This window comes from Polypterus senegalus, chromosome 6, assembly GCF_016835505.1.
Source record: "Polypterus senegalus isolate Bchr_013 chromosome 6, ASM1683550v1, whole genome shotgun sequence".
Classification (NCBI taxonomy): Eukaryota; Metazoa; Chordata; class Cladistia; order Polypteriformes; family Polypteridae; genus Polypterus; species Polypterus senegalus.
In genome coordinates, this window is record NC_053159.1 from 188,860,011 (window position 1) to 188,879,214 (window position 19,204).

General features: G+C 43.3%; 1 protein-coding gene across 5 annotated transcripts in view; it reads right to left on the minus strand.

The window, feature by feature from the left end:
* The window catches only part of itprid2 (ITPR interacting domain containing 2), a 285,322-nt gene that overhangs the window by 14,269 nt on the left and 251,849 nt on the right, over positions 1-19,204 (minus strand). For all 5 annotated transcript variants that reach the window (XM_039757742.1, XM_039757743.1, XM_039757744.1 and 2 more), the window contains 7 exons: positions 18,430-18,506; positions 17,263-18,318; positions 13,357-13,428; positions 11,377-11,504; positions 9,310-9,454; positions 7,661-7,726; positions 2,644-3,015 (listed from right to left, as the gene is read on the minus strand). In XM_039757742.1, coding sequence (XP_039613676.1) covers positions 2,644-3,015; positions 7,661-7,726; positions 9,310-9,454; positions 11,377-11,504; positions 13,357-13,428; positions 17,263-18,318; positions 18,430-18,506 — 1,916 coding nt within the window. The remainder of the gene's footprint in view (positions 1-2,643; positions 3,016-7,660; positions 7,727-9,309; positions 9,455-11,376; positions 11,505-13,356; positions 13,429-17,262; positions 18,319-18,429; positions 18,507-19,204) is intronic.

Below are 19,204 nucleotides of genomic sequence, written 5' to 3' on the forward strand. Positions count from 1 at the left end.
CGAAATTTTTGTTATAACAAAACATTTTTCAGGTCCCTGGGAGTTCGTTGTAACGAAAATTTTGTAGTAATGAGATTCTGTATTTGTCGCTATAGTGCTTTATTTTAAATTGCGCCCAGGCATTTGCAATCATTTAAATAGCTTCTTTCGCGTTAATTTTAGTCTCCTCCTGCCTACAAGTTATGCTGACGAGACTTTTTCTCAGCATTTCCTTGCCATAATACACTTTTTCCAATGTATCCAGTGGCTGAAGCACTGCCATGCAATTGGGTGGGAGGAATTCAAAGCAAACATTACCTAAATGTGGAAGCCTGTTGTGGGCAGCACAGTTATCAATCAGGAACCAAATCATCCTTTTCTTCTTCATATTGTGAGGTCTCTGAACTCTCTTGAGACCCGACCCAATCCCAATGGGAACACCACACTGAAGTGCGTCCCAAATCGCGATTGCAGCGTCTGTGGAAGATTGTTTGCCCGTTGCTGGAGCAGGGCAAAAACAGGTTCATAGCGCTGCAGTGAAGTGACACAGAAGCAAATCATAAAAGACCGGGGTCGTGCTATAAGTCCCTGACTTGTAGCCCAAAACATGAGGTCGAGTCTCAGTACTTAGCAAAACCAGCTTTATTTAGGTTGAAGCAGGAATGGCACACTTATTTATTGTAGCGGGATCTGCCACTCTGCTATGCACAAACACAGCAGTTAGGTAAGGTCGTGGCCAGATCAGTGATCAAGTAATCCTGTTATCTGCATTTACTGTACCATGTTCCTTGCATCACCCATCGATTATCTTTTCTGCTTGCTTTGCTGGAGAGATGCAGCAAAGCTTTGAGTCTACAGTTGTCCTGGCAACAGATAAACAGTCATCCATAGACGCAGAGATCAGACTTCGGGAAGCTCTTCGGCATGTTGTCCCATTGTCGGAGGTCCCAAAAGAGCTTACAAACCTCACATTTTCTTGAATGAGTGCCGCATTAATAGAACTGTTTCTTGAACGAGCCTCACTGAACTACATAAAAACGTCTTTTTCAGCATCTTCAAATGCAGCTGTTCACATACGTTTGCAACCCGAGATTTTTCTTCTTTTTTTTTTTTTCCGATCTTTAAAGAAAGTTGACAGTGCCGTTGGCAAAATTCCGAATTCACTGGCTACGTCTTTTTTCTTTTTGCCGCAATCGAGAGCTGCAAAAATGCAAAGTTTTTTTTTTCTAATATGAACTGTTATCTTTTTTTCGTGTCTGCCGTTCCTATAGGACGGTGACGAAGAGTTAAATTCCAATGGATGTTTTTCAAATGTAGACGAGCGATAAGCAAAAGGTATCTCTGAAAATTGCAGGAAACAAAAACAGCAAAAAAACAGTACGAGGAAAGTTAAAAGAAAGAAAAACTACAATGTTTCTAATTGGGGATTGTTGTGCACAACTGAGCTGCGGCCACAGAACTAACTGCTCTGCGGATGATTCAGTCAGGCATTTCAAGGTCTTTTGGGCATTTCGTTGTCATGAAAGTATCTGCTGAATGTACTTCGTAGTAACGAGATTTCTATAGACTCGTGTTATATTGGGAAACTGTCGGGACCATAAAAATACTTTGTTGTAATGAAAATTTCATTGTAAAGATATTTGTTGTAATGAAATTTGTACCTATATATTGTCATTTGCATATGGGAGGCAGTCTTAGGACTTCACTAGGCGCAAGATGCAGAACCAGGGTTGTGATGAACGGTACATACAGTATGCCTTTTTTCGCTTTTCTACAGACCACCAGAAAGAAAGACTAGTTAAGACTCCGCCCACTTCTGCTGTTCCTCTATACCCTCCTGCAGACCTCATTTATGCCCGAGATCCCACCCCTTCCTGTCCTCCACCTATAAAAACCCAACTCTTCACTCTGCTAGTCAGTCCATTATATGACTACTCACTTTATTCGCATTATACGGGGTGGACTGCTCAACACTATCTTGTTTCTTGTATTTTCATTACAATATCTATCTCCATTTACCTACCTACCGTACCGCCATCTACTGATTTACCTACCTACCGTACCGCCATCTACTGATTTACCTACCTACCGTAGCTCCATCTCCCCATAGACCTCTCTCTATATGTGTGTGTGTGTATACATACATATGTGACTTGGTGCGTGTGTGTGTGTGTGTGTCTCACTATATACATGTCTGTTCGCAGGTACGTTTTGTTCTGTATCTGTACTAGGCAATGTCCATTACACAAGTTGTTACGACGTATTACCCTTCTTTAAATTGTGCATTTATTTCTTTTTTATTCATGCTTGTGTTTCCCTAAGTATGGATATATTTGGATTAGTCTAAATTGAGTGTAGAATGTCATTTTTTTCTTTGTTTTCTTTGAATAGGGGATCAAATTAGGGCCAAGGTTAGGCTACAATTGCTTGCCCTGAAACGTCCATCTTCCTCTCCTCACACATTTGTTATTAATAGACAGTCACAATTGCAGTGCCAGAGAGCGGTGACATATTGCAAGCTCATCACCACATACAGGTAGTATTTTCGCTGCTCTCCATACAAGTGACCATAAGGTCCTCAGAAGTGACCATCCTATATTCCAAAAAATAGCTTCACAAAAGTGCACTGACTGTTGTGGGCACAAAACAGACTGCGATAATTACCTCCTTAATGACTTGCTGCAGCTCTGGACTCTGGATACTCGATTTCTTGCCCCTTTCATCCAACAAAGGAGATGGTGCAGTCACCTTGGCATTTGGCTGGAGGCCTGAAGGCTTGGACGTCGATGCTTCTGGAGTATGGTAATCTTCCACTCCAGCTCTCGAAGGCACAGAAGGTGTAAGACGCATGGTAGCTCGGTAGCGGCCTCCCTCTGGGGTCTGGACCTTTGGATTATGACAGTGACCTGCCTTGCTTGTATGCGTTGGGCTCGATGACCTTGATGACAACTCTGAAACTAATGAATTTGGGGTACTACACCCTTCATATTCCAGCTCAGACTTCAGATAGAGCTGCTCACGTAGAAGATCAGATACCTTTAATAGAAAGAGAAGAGGGAAAAAAAAAAGCCAAAAAAAGTTTAGAAAACCGAGATGAGCTTTCTGACTGATTAGAAACACAGTTTAGCAATTCACAAACAAACCTATTTTATATCCACAACTGAATAAATGCAAAAGAAAAAGAACAAATTGTTTTTGCTGTGCCAGACTAGTAGGTATGTATAGCTGGCATGTCCTATCGGGATTCTGTTTAGGGGACAAGGTTGGAACACAATGGGATAAGGGATTCCCAGTTCATGTTTTTCCCATCTCTTTCTCAAGAATATTTTAACTCTTTTAGGGCTTATGTCAACTTCTGTCAAAAGGAGGGTTTGGTGGCAGTAATCAACTGTAAACGGTGACAAAACTCGACATTATGTTTAAATTGGACTCTCTTTGCTAGAAGGAAAGGTAACTTCATTGGTTTGACCGAGATTCCCTGCGCTCGTGTGAGGAGCGAACAACGGCAAAAATGGCATCGACATCTGGCGAGAGACCACAGAAAATTCTGTAGATGATGTTTTTGCTTATTATTGCTGAATTGGACTCTGACTTGTGATCGAAAATGAAAGTGAGGTGCCAGCATCATCTGATTGGTCCCCACAGCTGATCGTGGTGCTGAAGCACTTACAACAATATTCATCTGGGAGGACCGCCACTTATAATGACAAGAGGTACAAACCAGACTGCGATGCTCTTTGACAGTGACCGACCCCCACCATGTGAAAACAGCCTGGCAGCCAGCCTGCCATGCAATCCTGGTGAACTGGTGGCCAAAGCGCACAGCAGCAGATGCTTTATGTTTATTTCTGTGTATAACCATTTGCTTTGGGTGCTTTACAGAAATAATATTCAGCTTTTAATGTATTAAAAAGCTTCAACACCCCTGGATATTCTCAAATGTAATGCAGGGTTGGAAGAAACAGGGGCCAAGGATTGCAGCTTTGTGTGAAAAGCAGGAACCAGCCCCGATGAGGGCACAACTGAGCATAGAAAGAGTGATTTGCGTCTCATCCTTAAGAAAGCAGCAGCAGCACAATTCAAATTCTACAACAAATGTAAACTGTGGCAGTCCGCATAAAAAGTAGCTGACGTGCAAATTTCATTTCAAACAGTGACAAGTAAAAACATTAAGACCACCTGCCTAATATGCTGTTTCTCCATCGTGTCCGAGAGAATGTGCCATTCTACAGACAGTTATTCACTCTGGGGGAATGTGCTGTTGTGGTGTGAAATTTTGCATACAAGTTGATAAATACTTTGTATGTCTTTATTTGTAACTTAGGCAAAGCAAATGTAATACTAGTGTGTCACTAGTGAGAAGCATTCATGTTTACCCCACCCAGGAATAAGTCAGGATAGCGAATTTTAGGACAGGGTGCCTCAAACAAGTTTGGCAAGTGATTCTCTGCTGGACTCTCAGAGCCAAACCTCTCAGGAAAGTCAGCCTGCCTAGCTGGCAAATATCAGCTCAACAAATGGTTTTGGGGGGTGGCAGGTGTGAAGGTACTCTGTGCCCCATTGGTCTGAAGCATGGCTGTTTGGAATTGGCTGGCATCAGAAGCCTTTAAGTACCATGATGCCCTTTTGGCTGTTGGGTTTGGACAGAGAATCTATAAACTTGCTTGCTTTACCCCCTACCAACTAATGAAGGAGCATCTAACACACCATGAACTGAAAAGGACAATACAATGAAGAGCACAGCTCGGCAGCCATATTGAGACAGGCATGCGGCCTGTTCTGAAGAAAGCTGACTACAAAGGAGGACTTAACTAGAGACATTTTTAGTAACTAACACGTCTGAGTGCCGCCTGAAACTACACATCAGCATTTATCAGGTTGTATGGTTGCCAATATTCAAATGTACTTTGCATATTATTTATGATTATCATCAATAATACAATATTTAAAACTATAACTTAAGTCCTGCTTGTCTTTTACTATACCTATTTGCCTGAGGTTATAAATGTAGAAGGGAAGCTGGGGAGAAGTTACATGGTACAATACCTTATAAACAGTGGTAAGTCTGGGAGATTTGAGGCATTCTGACAAAGGCTACATATTAATATACAAAAGGGGAAAGTAGAGTAATAGAGAACTCTACCAAGACAAAACATGTGCCTTACTAGAGGCCGATATCCAGTCCAGGGTAGCAACCAGGGTGGTGACAGGCACCTGAATCCAAGACAATGGATTGTGCAAACTTCTTTAGGGAAAGGGATGGAAGGATAGCAACACATTTGTGGGGTATCTCATTACCATTTTGATTTCATGGCAGCAATACACAGAGCTGGACTGGACAGGCAAGGCCACTCTATCCCTAGCATCGTCCTTCAGCTCAACCCAGAAATTTCTGGACGCTCCTAAGCCAGCCAAGATATCCAAGCATTTCTTAGGTATAACAAAATGAGAGTTGTCTCCTGGTTAACGGAGCCTTGTACATCTTAAATGGGGGGCTGCTTTAGGGGTGGACTGAGGCATCCTAATAACGGGCTCCTCTTGATATTGAGAAGCAGTGGTCTTACTCACAGAACTCCTCACCCTATCAACAAGTGTGTAGCGGCACTAATGGGTAAAGAAACTTCAACTCCCAGGATACTCTGCAGTGGCTCACATTGGTCGTCTGCCGAGGGTGCAAGGGCTGCTGGGGACCAGGAGGCCGGCATGACATTTAAAAGGAGACCAGTTTGTGAGTTTTTCCTTGTCTTCTTAAAGAGTCAAAGCTGGAGGGCTGTCAAGAGGCAGGGCATGTTAAAGCCCATTGTGGCACTTCTTGTGTGACTTTGGGCTCCACAAAAGTAAATTGTATTATATTATACAGAGGGAAAAAAAGGCTTGTGTTTCTTTTGTGTGTGTGTATATTTTTATATATATATATATATATATATATATATATATATATATATATATATATATATATATATATTGTGAAGGACAGCCGGGTCCCATGCCCGGCAGGAACGCCCCTGCTGCTTGTGTCCCTGCTGCCATGGGCAGTCCAATACCTCCCCCGGGACGCTTGGTGGCAGCCTCCCTGGCCGACAGTGATTCCCCAACCGCCCGCAGGGCTCCATGGGAGATGGAGTCCTCCACAGCTGGGTTGGGGCCCGGGGTGGCCGCTAGGGGGAGCTGTCTGCTTCCCACAGCCCGGCTGGACGAGTCTTCAGCCCCACCCGTAAGTGCAATTAGGACCAGGTGGTTAATCACCTGGAACACTTCCGGGTGGGCTATAAAAGGGCCCAGCCACCACCACTCGAAGAGCCAGAGTTGGGAGGAAGGAGATGAAGCTTGTCTGGGAGGAGTGGTGGAGAATTGTGGCGTTTGTGAGTTTTGTGCTTTGGGACTGTGCTTTGAGCTGTGTGGCACGGGGAAGACGTGTCACACAGCTGAAGAAAAATAAAAAGTCTTTTGTACTTTTTATACGTGCCTTTGTGTCTTTCTGTGTCGGATCAGGCGCCTATATAGCGCCTTTGTTACAAAATATATATATATATATATATATATATATATATATATATATATATATATATATATATATATATATATATATACATACATATATATACACATACATACATACATATATACATACATACATATATACATATATATATACATATACACACACACACACACACAGTGGTACCTCGGTATACGTCCTTAATCCGTTCCAGATCCTTTGGCGTATACCAAATGAATTTTTGCCATAAGAAATAAAGGGAAAATGATTAATCCCTTCCCATTAAAAAACGTCCTATTGTTATTGGCATATTCTATATTGATGGAGTTCTATTAAATAATTTAAACGCTGCTTAATACTAAAATACATAAATACAAAAGCAATTAGATGAAATAAATGAAAATTTAACCTCACTTTACTTTTTAATAACGTCTTTAGTTTTCACAATTGTAGATACCGTCGTTCTCGGCATACGGTATGCAGCAGCCAAGTCCCGGATACGCATGCCACCTTCATACTTTTCAACAATCAATTCAAATTTACGTAAAAAAACACAAAATCACGTAAAAATCACAGCGAGTTAAAGTGCGTACTGACGCTCGTGGGCAGTCGTGGCTTTGTCTCAAGTGAGGCAAACAAGGGTAGCGTGCGGTGTTCTAGCATGCGAGTCGTATTCCAAGCCAAATTTTTCGCGTCCAAACAGGACGTATACCAAGTTGGACTTATAACAAAGCGGACGTACACCAAGGTATCACTGTGTGTGTATGTACAGTATGTACTGTATATTTTATATATACATATATACCTGTATAGGAGTGGGTCATAAGTTTTCATACATATGGTTTTTAACATTTTACTTTTTATATTTCAGATACCCTAAAAAATGTGTTTGAATAAAAAGAGCAACAAATTGAAAGAATACTGATTGCCAGTCAAGATGCAGTCGCATGGTTGTAATCAAATTTAACAGAAAACATGAAACAAACATCACTCACGACACTGTGGCAAAACTCATTAGAAAGTTTCAAAACACTGGAAGTGTTACATATCAGTCGAGATGTGGTCAAAGACGTAGAGCCAGCGATGAAGGCACAACAGCTATGACCCTCCTCACTGTCCTGTTTCACTACTACCCGGATGGAGCCACGGGGGGGAGCGAGTTCTTAATAAAATGTCACTAACCGGCTGAATTACATTCATGGGTGAAGAGCAGGAGCAACAGTCCAAACTCCTGGTTCCGCAGAGACCCTAGAAAACAAAACAAATGAAAAAAGGTTATTTAAAGTTTTTTTTTTTTTATTTAATCAGAAAGAAACAGCAGCAGTCTGAGGTAAGGAGGTAGCTGGTCACACTGGGATTCTGGCTGGATTGTAAGTCGTGTCAATCAGGAGTCTAAAGGTTCACTCCTCTTTGTACAAGTGTTCAACCAAAAGGGTAAAGAGATGCGAAGACATGACAAATGGTGAAGCTGAAATTGAGGAAGAGGAGTATCTGAGACAGTCCAGTACACCAGCTGAAGATGGGCGCCTTAATGGCTTCACAGTTTTTCAGTGTTTTCCGCAAAGAGAAACTTCAGCCACAGAAAGCCACTCAAGGTTTAGGCTGCTGCGATAAACGCAAATGCGTGGACAGCCGCCTGTCTTGTTGCTGGGCAGATTAGACCAAAAAGATGACACATGACCTTGGATTTACAGCATAATGTTTTCTAAAAAATCAGAATAAAGCTGCAAATCGATTTGATTGTTTTATAGGTCGACATTCCTCTTGCGACGATCATTCGAGATTAAAGCCGAAATGTCCACTTTAATCACAAAATACACCTTTTCACCATGTCCTTAATTTTTTTTTTTTTCCTCAGTGGCTCAAATGTGCTCCCATACATTCTGATGTTGTGAAGGTGTAAAAAAGACGGCACAGACATTTAAAATGTAAATGTATCGTGTCATTATGATGGGGAATATGCGATGCTTCAATATAAAAGCACCATTCATGCATTTGTATGTCGGCATTTTGCTTCACCACATCGACCCGCTCATCAAACATCGAAGCAGGTACATGGATCCCGTAGGATCCACATAGCGGCTTTCTGTCACATGTAGATAGTAAACAGAGACTCCGACGTCACGCGTTTTAGCTGGGACTGCAACTCGCGTCACGCTAATTTCTGACGACCTGCTCAGAGGACGTGTCAAATGAACGCTGGGCAGCCATGATGTGTGCGCGTACGCGGTCTGAGTGTGAAGTATAAACGAGCCCTTAGAAGTAGTTAATGTACATATTTCCAAAAACGTATTTAAAAAATTAATTTTCAATCTGTACATTTTTATTTTTGTCTGTTAATGGATGCAACGAAGAAGTCAAATTGAATTTTTCTGATATAAAAATGAAACCAGGTGATAGAGCCCAAGTAACTGGAAGGTGTAGCACTACAATATTCAAAAAACTTTTTTTTTTTTCTGTAAAGGCACACCACCCAAAAAGAAAAACTGAAGACTTAACCATTCACACTTGTTCACCAACCACATTCGTATCTCAGACAAAAGAGCTCATGCTGCTGCACTGTAATTTAGTAACAAGTAGAGAGCCGGTCCACAGCAGCCAGGCCAGATGTCCGGTAACTGCTGACTACCCATAATGACCTTTTAAACGTCAATGCATAAACAGTGTTTTGGGGGTAAAAAAAAAAAAAAAAAAGAAAGTAATAAAATACAAGCTCAGTCATAAAATAAATCCTGAAAAGTCAGCCTTCAGAAAAGAAATAAAAGGAAATTATGAAAACAAGAGCAGCACTAAGCCAAATCATAATTCACCTGATAAGTGAAAGCACATACCAGCTGTGAAGGGTAGAGGGCGCTGTGATGCGACGTTCTGAGCTGCTCCTCCAGTATCAGCAGCCGGTCTTCTAACTGAAGCTCCAACTCCTGCAGCTCCTGACGCACAGCATTTCTCAGGCCCTGCAACTGATCAGCTTCTTGCCTGAAGGAGAGATGCCACATTTTAATTCTTGTTACCATTTAATTTAACAAATAACATTACTTTACAGGGAGTGCAGAATTATTAGGCAAGTTGTATTTTTGAGGATTCATTTTAATATGGAACAAACACAGTGCTATCAGTCAATCCAAAATGTTAATAAACCTGAAACCTGAATGTTTCACAACGGAAATGTGAGTGTGAACATCATCAGGGGAATACATATGTGCGCACAATTATTAGGCAACTATTAGTGTGCAGATTTATTATGCAACTAAAGGAAAATGAAAATTTTCCCATCTCACTTGTTTATTTTCATCTGTTATAGTGAGAATAATAAACAAACACCTCAAAATGTACAAATAAACATCTCTGACATTTCAAAATCAATCAATCAATCAATCAATGACCAATATAGCCACCCTTCTTTCCAATAACAGTCATAAGCCTTTCCATTCATGGAGTCTGTCAGTTTCTTGATCTGTTGACGATCAGCTTTTTGTGGAGCAGTGACTACAGCCTCCCAGACACTCTTCAGAGAGGTGTATTGTTTTTCTCCCCGTAAATCTAGCGCTTAAGAAGTGCCCACAAGTTCTCGATAGGGTTTAGGTCAGATGAGGAAGGGGGGCCATGTCATTATTCCTTCATCTTTAAGGCCTTTACTGGCTGGCCACGCAGTGGAGAACTTCGATGCAAGTGATGGAGCATTGGCCTGCATAAAAATCATGGTCTTTTTCCTGTATCACTGTTTGAAGAAAGTGTCTTCGAAAAACTGGCAGTAGGTTTGGGAGTTGATTTTGAGTTCATCTTCAATGCAAAAGGTCCAACTAGCTCATCTTTAAAAATACCAGCTCATACCAGTACCCCACCTCCACGTTGGAGTGGAGCTCTGTGCCCATTACTGATCCACAGGTCCATCCATCTGGTCCATCAAGAGTCACTCTCATCTCATCGGTCCATAAAACCTTTGAAAAAATCTGTCTTCAGATATTTCTTGGCCCAGTTTTGACGTTTCAACTTAGGTTTCTTGTTCGGTGGTGGTTGGGTTTCAGCCCTCCTTACCTTGGCCATGTCTTTGAGCACTGAACACCTTGTACTTCTGGGCACTCCAGGTAGGTTGCAGCTCTGGAATATGAAAGTACTGGAGGATAATGGGTTCCTGGTAGCTTCACGTTTGATTCTTCTCAAATCTTTGGCAGCTAATTTGCGTCTTTTGTTCTCAACACGTTTCTTGCGACCCTGTTGACTATTTGCAACAAAATGTTTGATGGTTCTGTGATCACACACCAATATCTTAGCAATTCCAAAAGTGCTGCATCCCTCTGAAAGACTTTTTACAATTTTTGACTTTTCAGAGTCAGTTAAATCTCTATTTTGGCCCATTTTGCCTGAGGAAAACTAGCTGCCTAATAATTCTGCACACCTTGATATAGGGTGTTGATCTCCTTAGGCCACACCCTCCCTCATTACACAAATACACATCACCTGACGTGCTTAAATCCAATAAGCATTCAAGTTAATACAGCTTGGAGTTGGAATATACGCATTCAAAATGATGATATGGTCAAAATACTCACTTGCCTAATAATTGTGCACACAGTGTAGAAAGTTCTTGTTTAAACAACTCCAAGCACAATGTCAAATAGTACAAATCTTGTGAATACGCAAAGTTTAGCAAAACCCTAAAAGCACATTTTTCAACACATGCAGCATGGTGGCACAGTGGTAACACCGCTGCCTCACAGAAAGGAGTCCAGGGTTCAGATTTGCTTCGGGCCCTTCCTGTGTGGAATTTGCATGTATTTGTGTGGGTTTCCAGGTGGACTTCCAGGTGTTTGTTTTGGGTTTTTGGGGGGCTTTGAGCGTGTGTCATGTTTGGCCTGTGATGTACCAGTACGCTGTCCAGGGATGTGTCAGGAACTTACCTTTCCTCTTCAGTCAGATGCTGGTAGACCTCCGTTTGCTGTCTTATCATAGATAACTCCAGATCCATCATCTGAGTCCTAAACACATTCAGACTTTTCCTCATGATTTGGAGCTCCTGAAATGTATTCTGAAAAGGGGGGAACGGAGAAATGACAATGAAGAGTAGCCTGTGTGTGGATGACACCTTTCCTCACTGCAATATTAGTGGAGTTTTTGGGCTTTTTTTCACCAAATGACACAGAATTAATAACAAAACTCTGAACTCATCTAACCTTAATTGTGACATTTCACTTGTTATAGGAGGAGGAAGAGGAGGTCAGATACAGATGATGCTGCACCCACCATATGACAGACCAACTCAGGATCCCAGATTAGGAGCAGAGTGTGGTCCTAATGACGCCTCAGCACCACACCAGTTCAGATGGAATGGAACCAGTGGCAGTGGGAGTGTCCTTTTTTTGGTGGCCGGAGTGCCAATTCTGCCACCAATCCCTAATTTTTTCCCTGCAGGTTGGAGGGCCTACATGCAAGGCTGGATGCAGACTAACGTCATACCCAGGATGGAGCAATGGCACATTAAGGGCTTAACGGAGTGGAATCACTTTTGCCGCTTACGGGATTCGAGCCAGCAACCTTCTGATTGCCAGTGCAGAGCCCCTAGACTCAGAGCCACTAGACTCAGAGCCACCAATCTGCCCCTTGTTATAGGAATGACCGTTAAACTGAAGGGTGTTAAAGCAATTAATGGATTGGACACCACAACCTTCTTTGTAAAATGCAGACAATGAAAATCACAAATAAATGCAATAAAAGAGCACAGAATGAAGCAACATCACACACATCAAGTCCACCCATGCAGCAGTTATGGTGTGAGCTGCTGTCGAATGACCTTAGGACACCAAGGATAAACGCTGTATTTGAATCTATCCATCCATCCATCCGAGGTCAGGTCGCGGGGGCAGCAGCCTAAGCAGGGAAGCCCAGACCTCCCTCTCCCTGGCCATCTCCTCCTGGAGGACCCTGAGGCGTTCCCAGGCCAGCCAGGAGATATAATCCCTCCAGCGTGTCCTGGGTTTGCCCCATGGCCTTCTCCCAGTGGGACATGCCCGGACCACCTCAACTGACTCCTCTCAATGTGGAGGAGCAGTGACTCTACTCCGAGTCTCTCCCGGATAACTGAACTCCTCACACTAAGGGAAAAGTTCACCCACCCTGCGGAGAAAACTCATTTTGACCGCTTGTATCCGTGATCTTGCTCTTTTGGTCACTACCCAAAGCTCATGGCCATAGGCGAGGGTAGGAATGTAGATCAACTGGTAAATCGACAGCCTCGCCTTTTGGCTCAGCTCTCCAGTCACCACGACGGGCAGTTGCAGAGCCCGCATTACAGCGGGTGCAGCTTGGGTTTCTACTGGGACAGGTGTTGGTGAGCCCAGCAGGGGGCACTTGTCAATCCCAATGCAGTGACGGGGACAGTTCTGTAAAAATGGTGCCATCCTTGGGATGAGATGTTAATAAAAAAAAAGAGGTTGTGGCTTCTCTACGGTTATTAGAGATTTCTGGGCATCCTTCGTAAAGGGTAGGGTGTATTCTTATGTCCAGGCTAAATTGCCCACCATGGCCTGCTCATTCTAGCCCTCTAATCATCCCCTCTCTCTAATTGGCTAACCATCTCTCACCCCTTCACCACCTAACAGCTTGCATGTGGTGAGCGTACTGGCACAATATGGCTGCCATTGCATCATCCAGGTGGATGCTGCACATTAGTGGTGCTTGAAGTGGCTCCCCACTCACGATGTAAAGCGCTTCGACTAGTCGGGAAAAACGCTATATAAATACAAATAATAATTAATAAGAATACCACCAAGACAATGGAAATGGGGAGTTTGGAGGTTTATCACTTTTAGTATCAGACTTATCGAGTGTACTGTAAACTGCAGTGCGGTTCTTAAACGTCAGTTCACGTCGGACGTACTTACCTCATATAAAGGGAGAATTGACTTTTGTTGACATGATGATAATGTAGGATCACTGCCATAAGGGACTTGATGCTATTGTGAGGTAAAATAGAGAAAATAAACACATAATTGGCATTTTAATGAGTAATTAAAATGAACGCATGGGTCACACACATCTAGCACGATAAAGAAATTGTAACTGCATGTAAAAACGCATACCCTAAAATTCTTTGCATACACGTATTCCATGTTCTTCCACCTCTTTTGCACATCCTCTACATTAAAGGCCTGTCACAGTAAATTTGAAAACAGGTTTATTTTTAAATAATCTGACAAATCTGTGACTGCTAGCCGACTAAATGAGAATGAAATCAGTCACAATGCAGTGGGACATGTTCTTGTTAACTGCTGTGAGGAGTCCTTTTTAAATCTAAATAAATAAAACTAAAACACACACACACACACCCCACCATTCACCCACAATAAACCCTCATCAAAGATGACGGACAGTTATAAACATCTGAGGACAACCGCGGGCTCAAAACTGACTTATAATGAAAATACAGAAGCCATCTGCAATAAGAGCCATCAGTGTCTCTACTGTTGAAGGAAGCCAAGTCTTTTATAAAAGAGGGACACAAAGGAAGGACCCGCATTAAAATCTTTAGTTCTGCTGGCCTGGCTTGGAAATCCTAATGATTGCAATAACATAACCACAATAAAACAAATTGTAAAATGGAGAACACAAACAAGGTCTCAACAGCACAGTTTCGCAGACCAGTTTAACATGAAAGCCTTATGGAAAGCTGTGGTGGGTGTGAGAGAAAGTCCTTCTGTCAGACAAGACTCGTCCACTCCATTCTCAATTCCAGCCGTTTTTCAGGTCATGGGTTCAGAATTCCAAGGTTAAAAAGCAACCGGTTCAAATCCTCTTTCATTCCAGCTGCTACAAATCTTCTAAATAAGTTCACTTTTAATAAATCCTCTTCAGGCTTAAATCGTAAGGATGGACAGTTTAGCATTTGCACCCACTGTCAGTCCAGCTGGTCCAATTATTATATGTAATACGTCTATTATGTTCACTGCTGTATTTATTTCCACTAAGTATGTTTAATGGACTTCTCTTAATTTTTATATCTGTCTTGTGTGATTTTTGGTACACCATATGGATAATTTCTAAATTATTTTAATACTTTTTCATTGCATGTAATTACTACTTTGACATCTTATAAAGCATTTTGAGCTACACCCTTTGTATGAAAATGTGGTATAGAAATAACATTGTTGTTGTCTGTCAAATTTGGTGCCAAATAAAAGAACGGTGCACTATGAGCCAAGTCCTGGATCCTGACAGATAATCAAGGTTTTACTGTATATATAAATTCACTGTATTAGCCATTTTGGTCTTGATGAACTACTACATATGTCAGTTAAAATGATCTCTCTTATATCTATATATCTATATATATCTATCTATATATATCCAATATCCCAATTTATCTATTTATCTAATATGCAGTATAAACATCTAGAAATAGAAGTGTGTGTGTCTGTCCGGCCCGGAAGTTAGAGGTGGAGTCGGGGTAAGGGCTCTGCCTCTAAAGCCGCTTTTCCACTGCATAGTACGGCACGACACGGTTCAGTACAGCTCACCTTGGTTCGCTCAGTTCGCTCGGTTTTGCTTCACTGCAGTTTAGTACAGCTTTAGAGTGGGTGGGATTATTCACGTGTCGTTATAGTTGCGCCGCCTCTACTGCCGTGACACCGTGGAACTTTTACAACAACACGCAGACAACGACAACACTTTAGCTCAACGACGCGCAAGGTTAAGCATCTAAAAAAAACACATCACTAGCTAACTTTTATCACTGTTGCAAAGCATAAAATGAACTTAACTGCCAGTGTAACATTAAAATGGTGATTCTGTATATTACAGATCTTCCACATTTTGCAAAAAAGTCGCCGCAACAGGCCATCTGTTTGGACATTTAACCGTGCTTCAGAGTGGTGGGATGTGATTGTTCCCGGTTTTACAAACACTCAGTGGCTGGAGAACTTTCGAAACTTCCGCGTGTCTGTACCTTTAAAGAAAAGAACAGCCAGTGACGCAGTAATGACGATTTTCTCCGGCCAATCAGTGACCAGCAGAGTTTACACGTCACGTTTTGGTAACGGTTCGGCACGCTTGGAACCTCGGCTGAGGTGGTACTAAAAAAAGGACCAGGTACCAGGTACTGTTCCCAGTGGAAAGCCCCGCAAAAGTGAGCTGTACTAAACCGTGTCGTGCCGTACTATGCAGTGTGGAAAAGCGCCAATGGGAAACAGAAAACTCGCTTAGCCGCTAATGAGGCGAGTACATCAGCAAAACAAATCCTCCAAGGAGAGAGACGCCCAGAGAAGTTCCTTTTAATTACCCAACATTTCTACATTTAAATTTTTTTCCCCAGACGATTTCAATAGTTTTTAGGACCCAATGCTTTTTACAGCATGGGCTTACACAGCGATAGATAGATAGATAGATAGATATGAAAGGCACTATATGATAGATAGATAGATAGATATGAAAGGCACTATATGATAGATAGATAGATAGATAGATAGATAGATAGATAGATAGATAGATAATGGGAGGTCATGAGGTCGCTGAAAAAGGGTGTGTGGTGCTCCCGATATCTGCAAAAGGACGAAGGTCCAAGTCTTTAGAGTCCTGGTGCTCCCTGTCTTGCTATATGGTTGTGAGACATGGACGCTATCCAGTGACCTGATACGAAGACTGGACTCCTTCAAGTGTGTCTCTTCAGAGAATCCTTGGGTATCACTGGTTTGACTTTGTGTTGCTCATGGAGTCCCGAATGAGGCACATGACCTGCATTGTGAGGGAGTGTCAGTTACAGCACTACGGCCATGTGGCACGTTTCCCAGAGGGTGATCCAGCTCATAGGATCCTCATTGTTGGGGACCCGAGCGGCTGGACCAGGCCAAGGGGTTGCCCATGTAACACCTGGCTGTGGCAGATAGAGGGTCATTTCTGGAGGGTGGGACGGCACCGCGTGTCTGCCTGGGGGATTCCAACCAGGATCCCGAGCGGTTTCGTTGTGTAGTGGGTGCTGTACCAGTGCATGCTCCCCAACTTGATTTGACTTGACTTAGGGTGTCACACCTGGGATGCTATCAAAAAACAGGGCCTGCTATAAAACATTTAAGCATTCCTTGTGTGATCTTGGGCTTTACAAGAAATAAAATTATTTTGCAACAAAAAACAACTTCCATCCAGCACTGGCACCTTCCCACCATTTACGAAAGTCTCTCGGTCAATTCAAAAACACACATGACGTAGCCGTTCACCTAAACTACATTGGCAGAAACAGGAAGAGGAAGTGTCCTCCACACTAGACATTCATTTGCAGCTTACGTTTACAGTAATGGTGAAAATGATTAACAGAAAAAAGGTTGGACTGACGAGGAGGTGGAATGGTTATTGAAAGCCACACACGAGAAGAAGGAAAGCAATGCGACTGAGAAAGCAATGAACAGGATTTTACCAGGGAAGGGCCACGTAAAAAGCACAAACCAATCAGAGCGCGGTTACAGCGAGCGTTTTCAAAGCTATCCATTTTCACATCGCAATACTGAGCCGGCATTATCAGAAAGGTACGGCTCTGGGAGAGGCGTCAACGTTCTTCATTTTCAGAAGTTAATAAAGGTGGTGGTTTGGGGGGGTTGTGGATGAAAAGTTAAAATGGAGATGGAGGTCAATGTTCCTAAACAAAAACGTAGTAGTGTGGACACACCAATTCGATGTGCTCCCTAAGGAGACTCAAGTCCACTCAGTTTAGGACTCTGCTCTCCGAATCCTCAACCCTTTCCAACCTCAAACATATTTTCAACACATTCAACCAAAAAAAAAAAAAACAAAAATACACCCACCTGTGAGAGATTTTGCACTGCACTCCTGATGTCATGCAGGACCCTCCTCAACTGCATTTCGATTGTAGATGGAGCATGACAAGGCCTAGGAGGATATACAAATGCAGCCTGGCTGGGGTAAGGGCAAGAGGAACAAGGCGATGCATAGGAGCTGTAAGGGGGCAGGTTGGGAATGCTGCTTGCACTCCAGGTCCTCATCTGCTCCGCCAGTGGTCTTTCTAACCAGTCAGGGGGGACACTCTGAAGGGAGAAAGTGGACTGAGAGAGGTGAGGTGGCAAGTTCATGGGGTAAGAGTGCACTCTTCTCCTTGCTTCCTCAGCCCTACTGTCAAGATATGGCACACTCCCGCAGGGCTCCGGTTGCTTCTGAGGGGCAGAGTTGATGAAGAGGACTGACGTACAGATGGAAGCATCATCATCCTCACCAGCTGCTGCCGCTGCTACTTCCGCCTCCTCTTCCTCTGCGGTGAACTTGTAAGTAAAAGATAAGGGGCTGCACTGGGTTTCACGACCCGGGCGTAAACTGATTTTAACCGAGGACACAACCCGCACGGGGCTAAGAAGAGAGGAAGGGAGAGACTGTGCTCTTCGTAAGGGGTACCGGTCACGACCCAGAGGGTCCAGCTCTCCTCTCACCCTTAACAAGTCCCTACCTCGAAGTCTTGGAATTGGTTCACCAGACACTGAAGAGGCCTTGTGCTGAGCTCGGGTCAGAGCCGATAATACTTTATCAGTAGAGGAAGGGAACTCCTCAGAGTCACAAGCGGGACTAACAGACTGCTCAACTCTGGGTACAGAAAAGATGGGATCCGCAGGTTCAAGGAAAGTATGAGGCACATACTCCTTCACCGGGCTCGCCGGCTCAGCTTCATCCAACACGTGTTCATTTGGCTGCAAGTCTGAACTTTCACCGTCCTCTGGAGGCAAAGTTGGAGTGGTCTCTTTGCCTTGGAGCTCCTTAAATACAGGGTGGTCAACAATTATGGGTGTCTTGAGGTCCTCTATGTGAGATGTGACTGTGGTCTCACTGTCACAACTGTCTGAGCTCTCCTGCACCTATGGGGATGGGACAGAATAAGAGGCACTAGGGTATAAATATCGTGTTTTTGGGAGATCTACAGAAGATTTTGTTATGAACTCTTGATGATAAAAAAGCACACATCATACCTGAAGGTGGTTACTTGAGGGGTCTTCAGCGAACCCACTGCTATCCGAGTGCTGACTAGTAGACCTCTGCAAGTGCTCTTTAAAGAGAGAAAAAGAAAATAGTTGTCATTTCTCATGTTTTTCAGGACGTTCCAGAAGGTCAAAGTGCACAAAGACATTCCACTTTATCCTCAAGTGTGGCAGGTTTATGATGGCATGAAGACAAACAAGTCAAGTCAAGTTGGGGAAGCAGGCACCGGTACAGTGTGTTGTCGCACTCAGTACACGACAAAACAACTCAAGATACCAGTTGGCAATCCCCCCCCATGCAGACACGAGGTCCAGTCCCACCCTCCAGGAATGACCCTCTATCTGCCACAGCCATGTGTTACGTGGGTGGCCCAGCCACTTGGGTCCCCAACAATGAGGATCTTACAAGCAGGATCACCCTCAAGGGAAACGCGCCACCTGGCCGTAGTGCCGTAACTGACGCTTCCTCACAATGCAGGTCATGTGCCTCATTCGGGACACCACGAGCAACACAAAAGTCAAACCAGCGGTACTCAAGGATTCTCCGGAGAGACAATGTCTTAGGTCACTGGATAGCGTCCATGTCTCAAACAGGAAGCACCAGGAGTCTAAAGACTTGGACCTTTGTCCTTTTGCTGAGATATCAGGGGTCACCACACACCCCTTTCCAGTGACATAATGACACCCCCATGCTCTCCCAATCCATCTACTGACTTCATAGGAAGAGTCACCAGAGATATGAGTGTCACTGCCGAGGTAAGTAAAC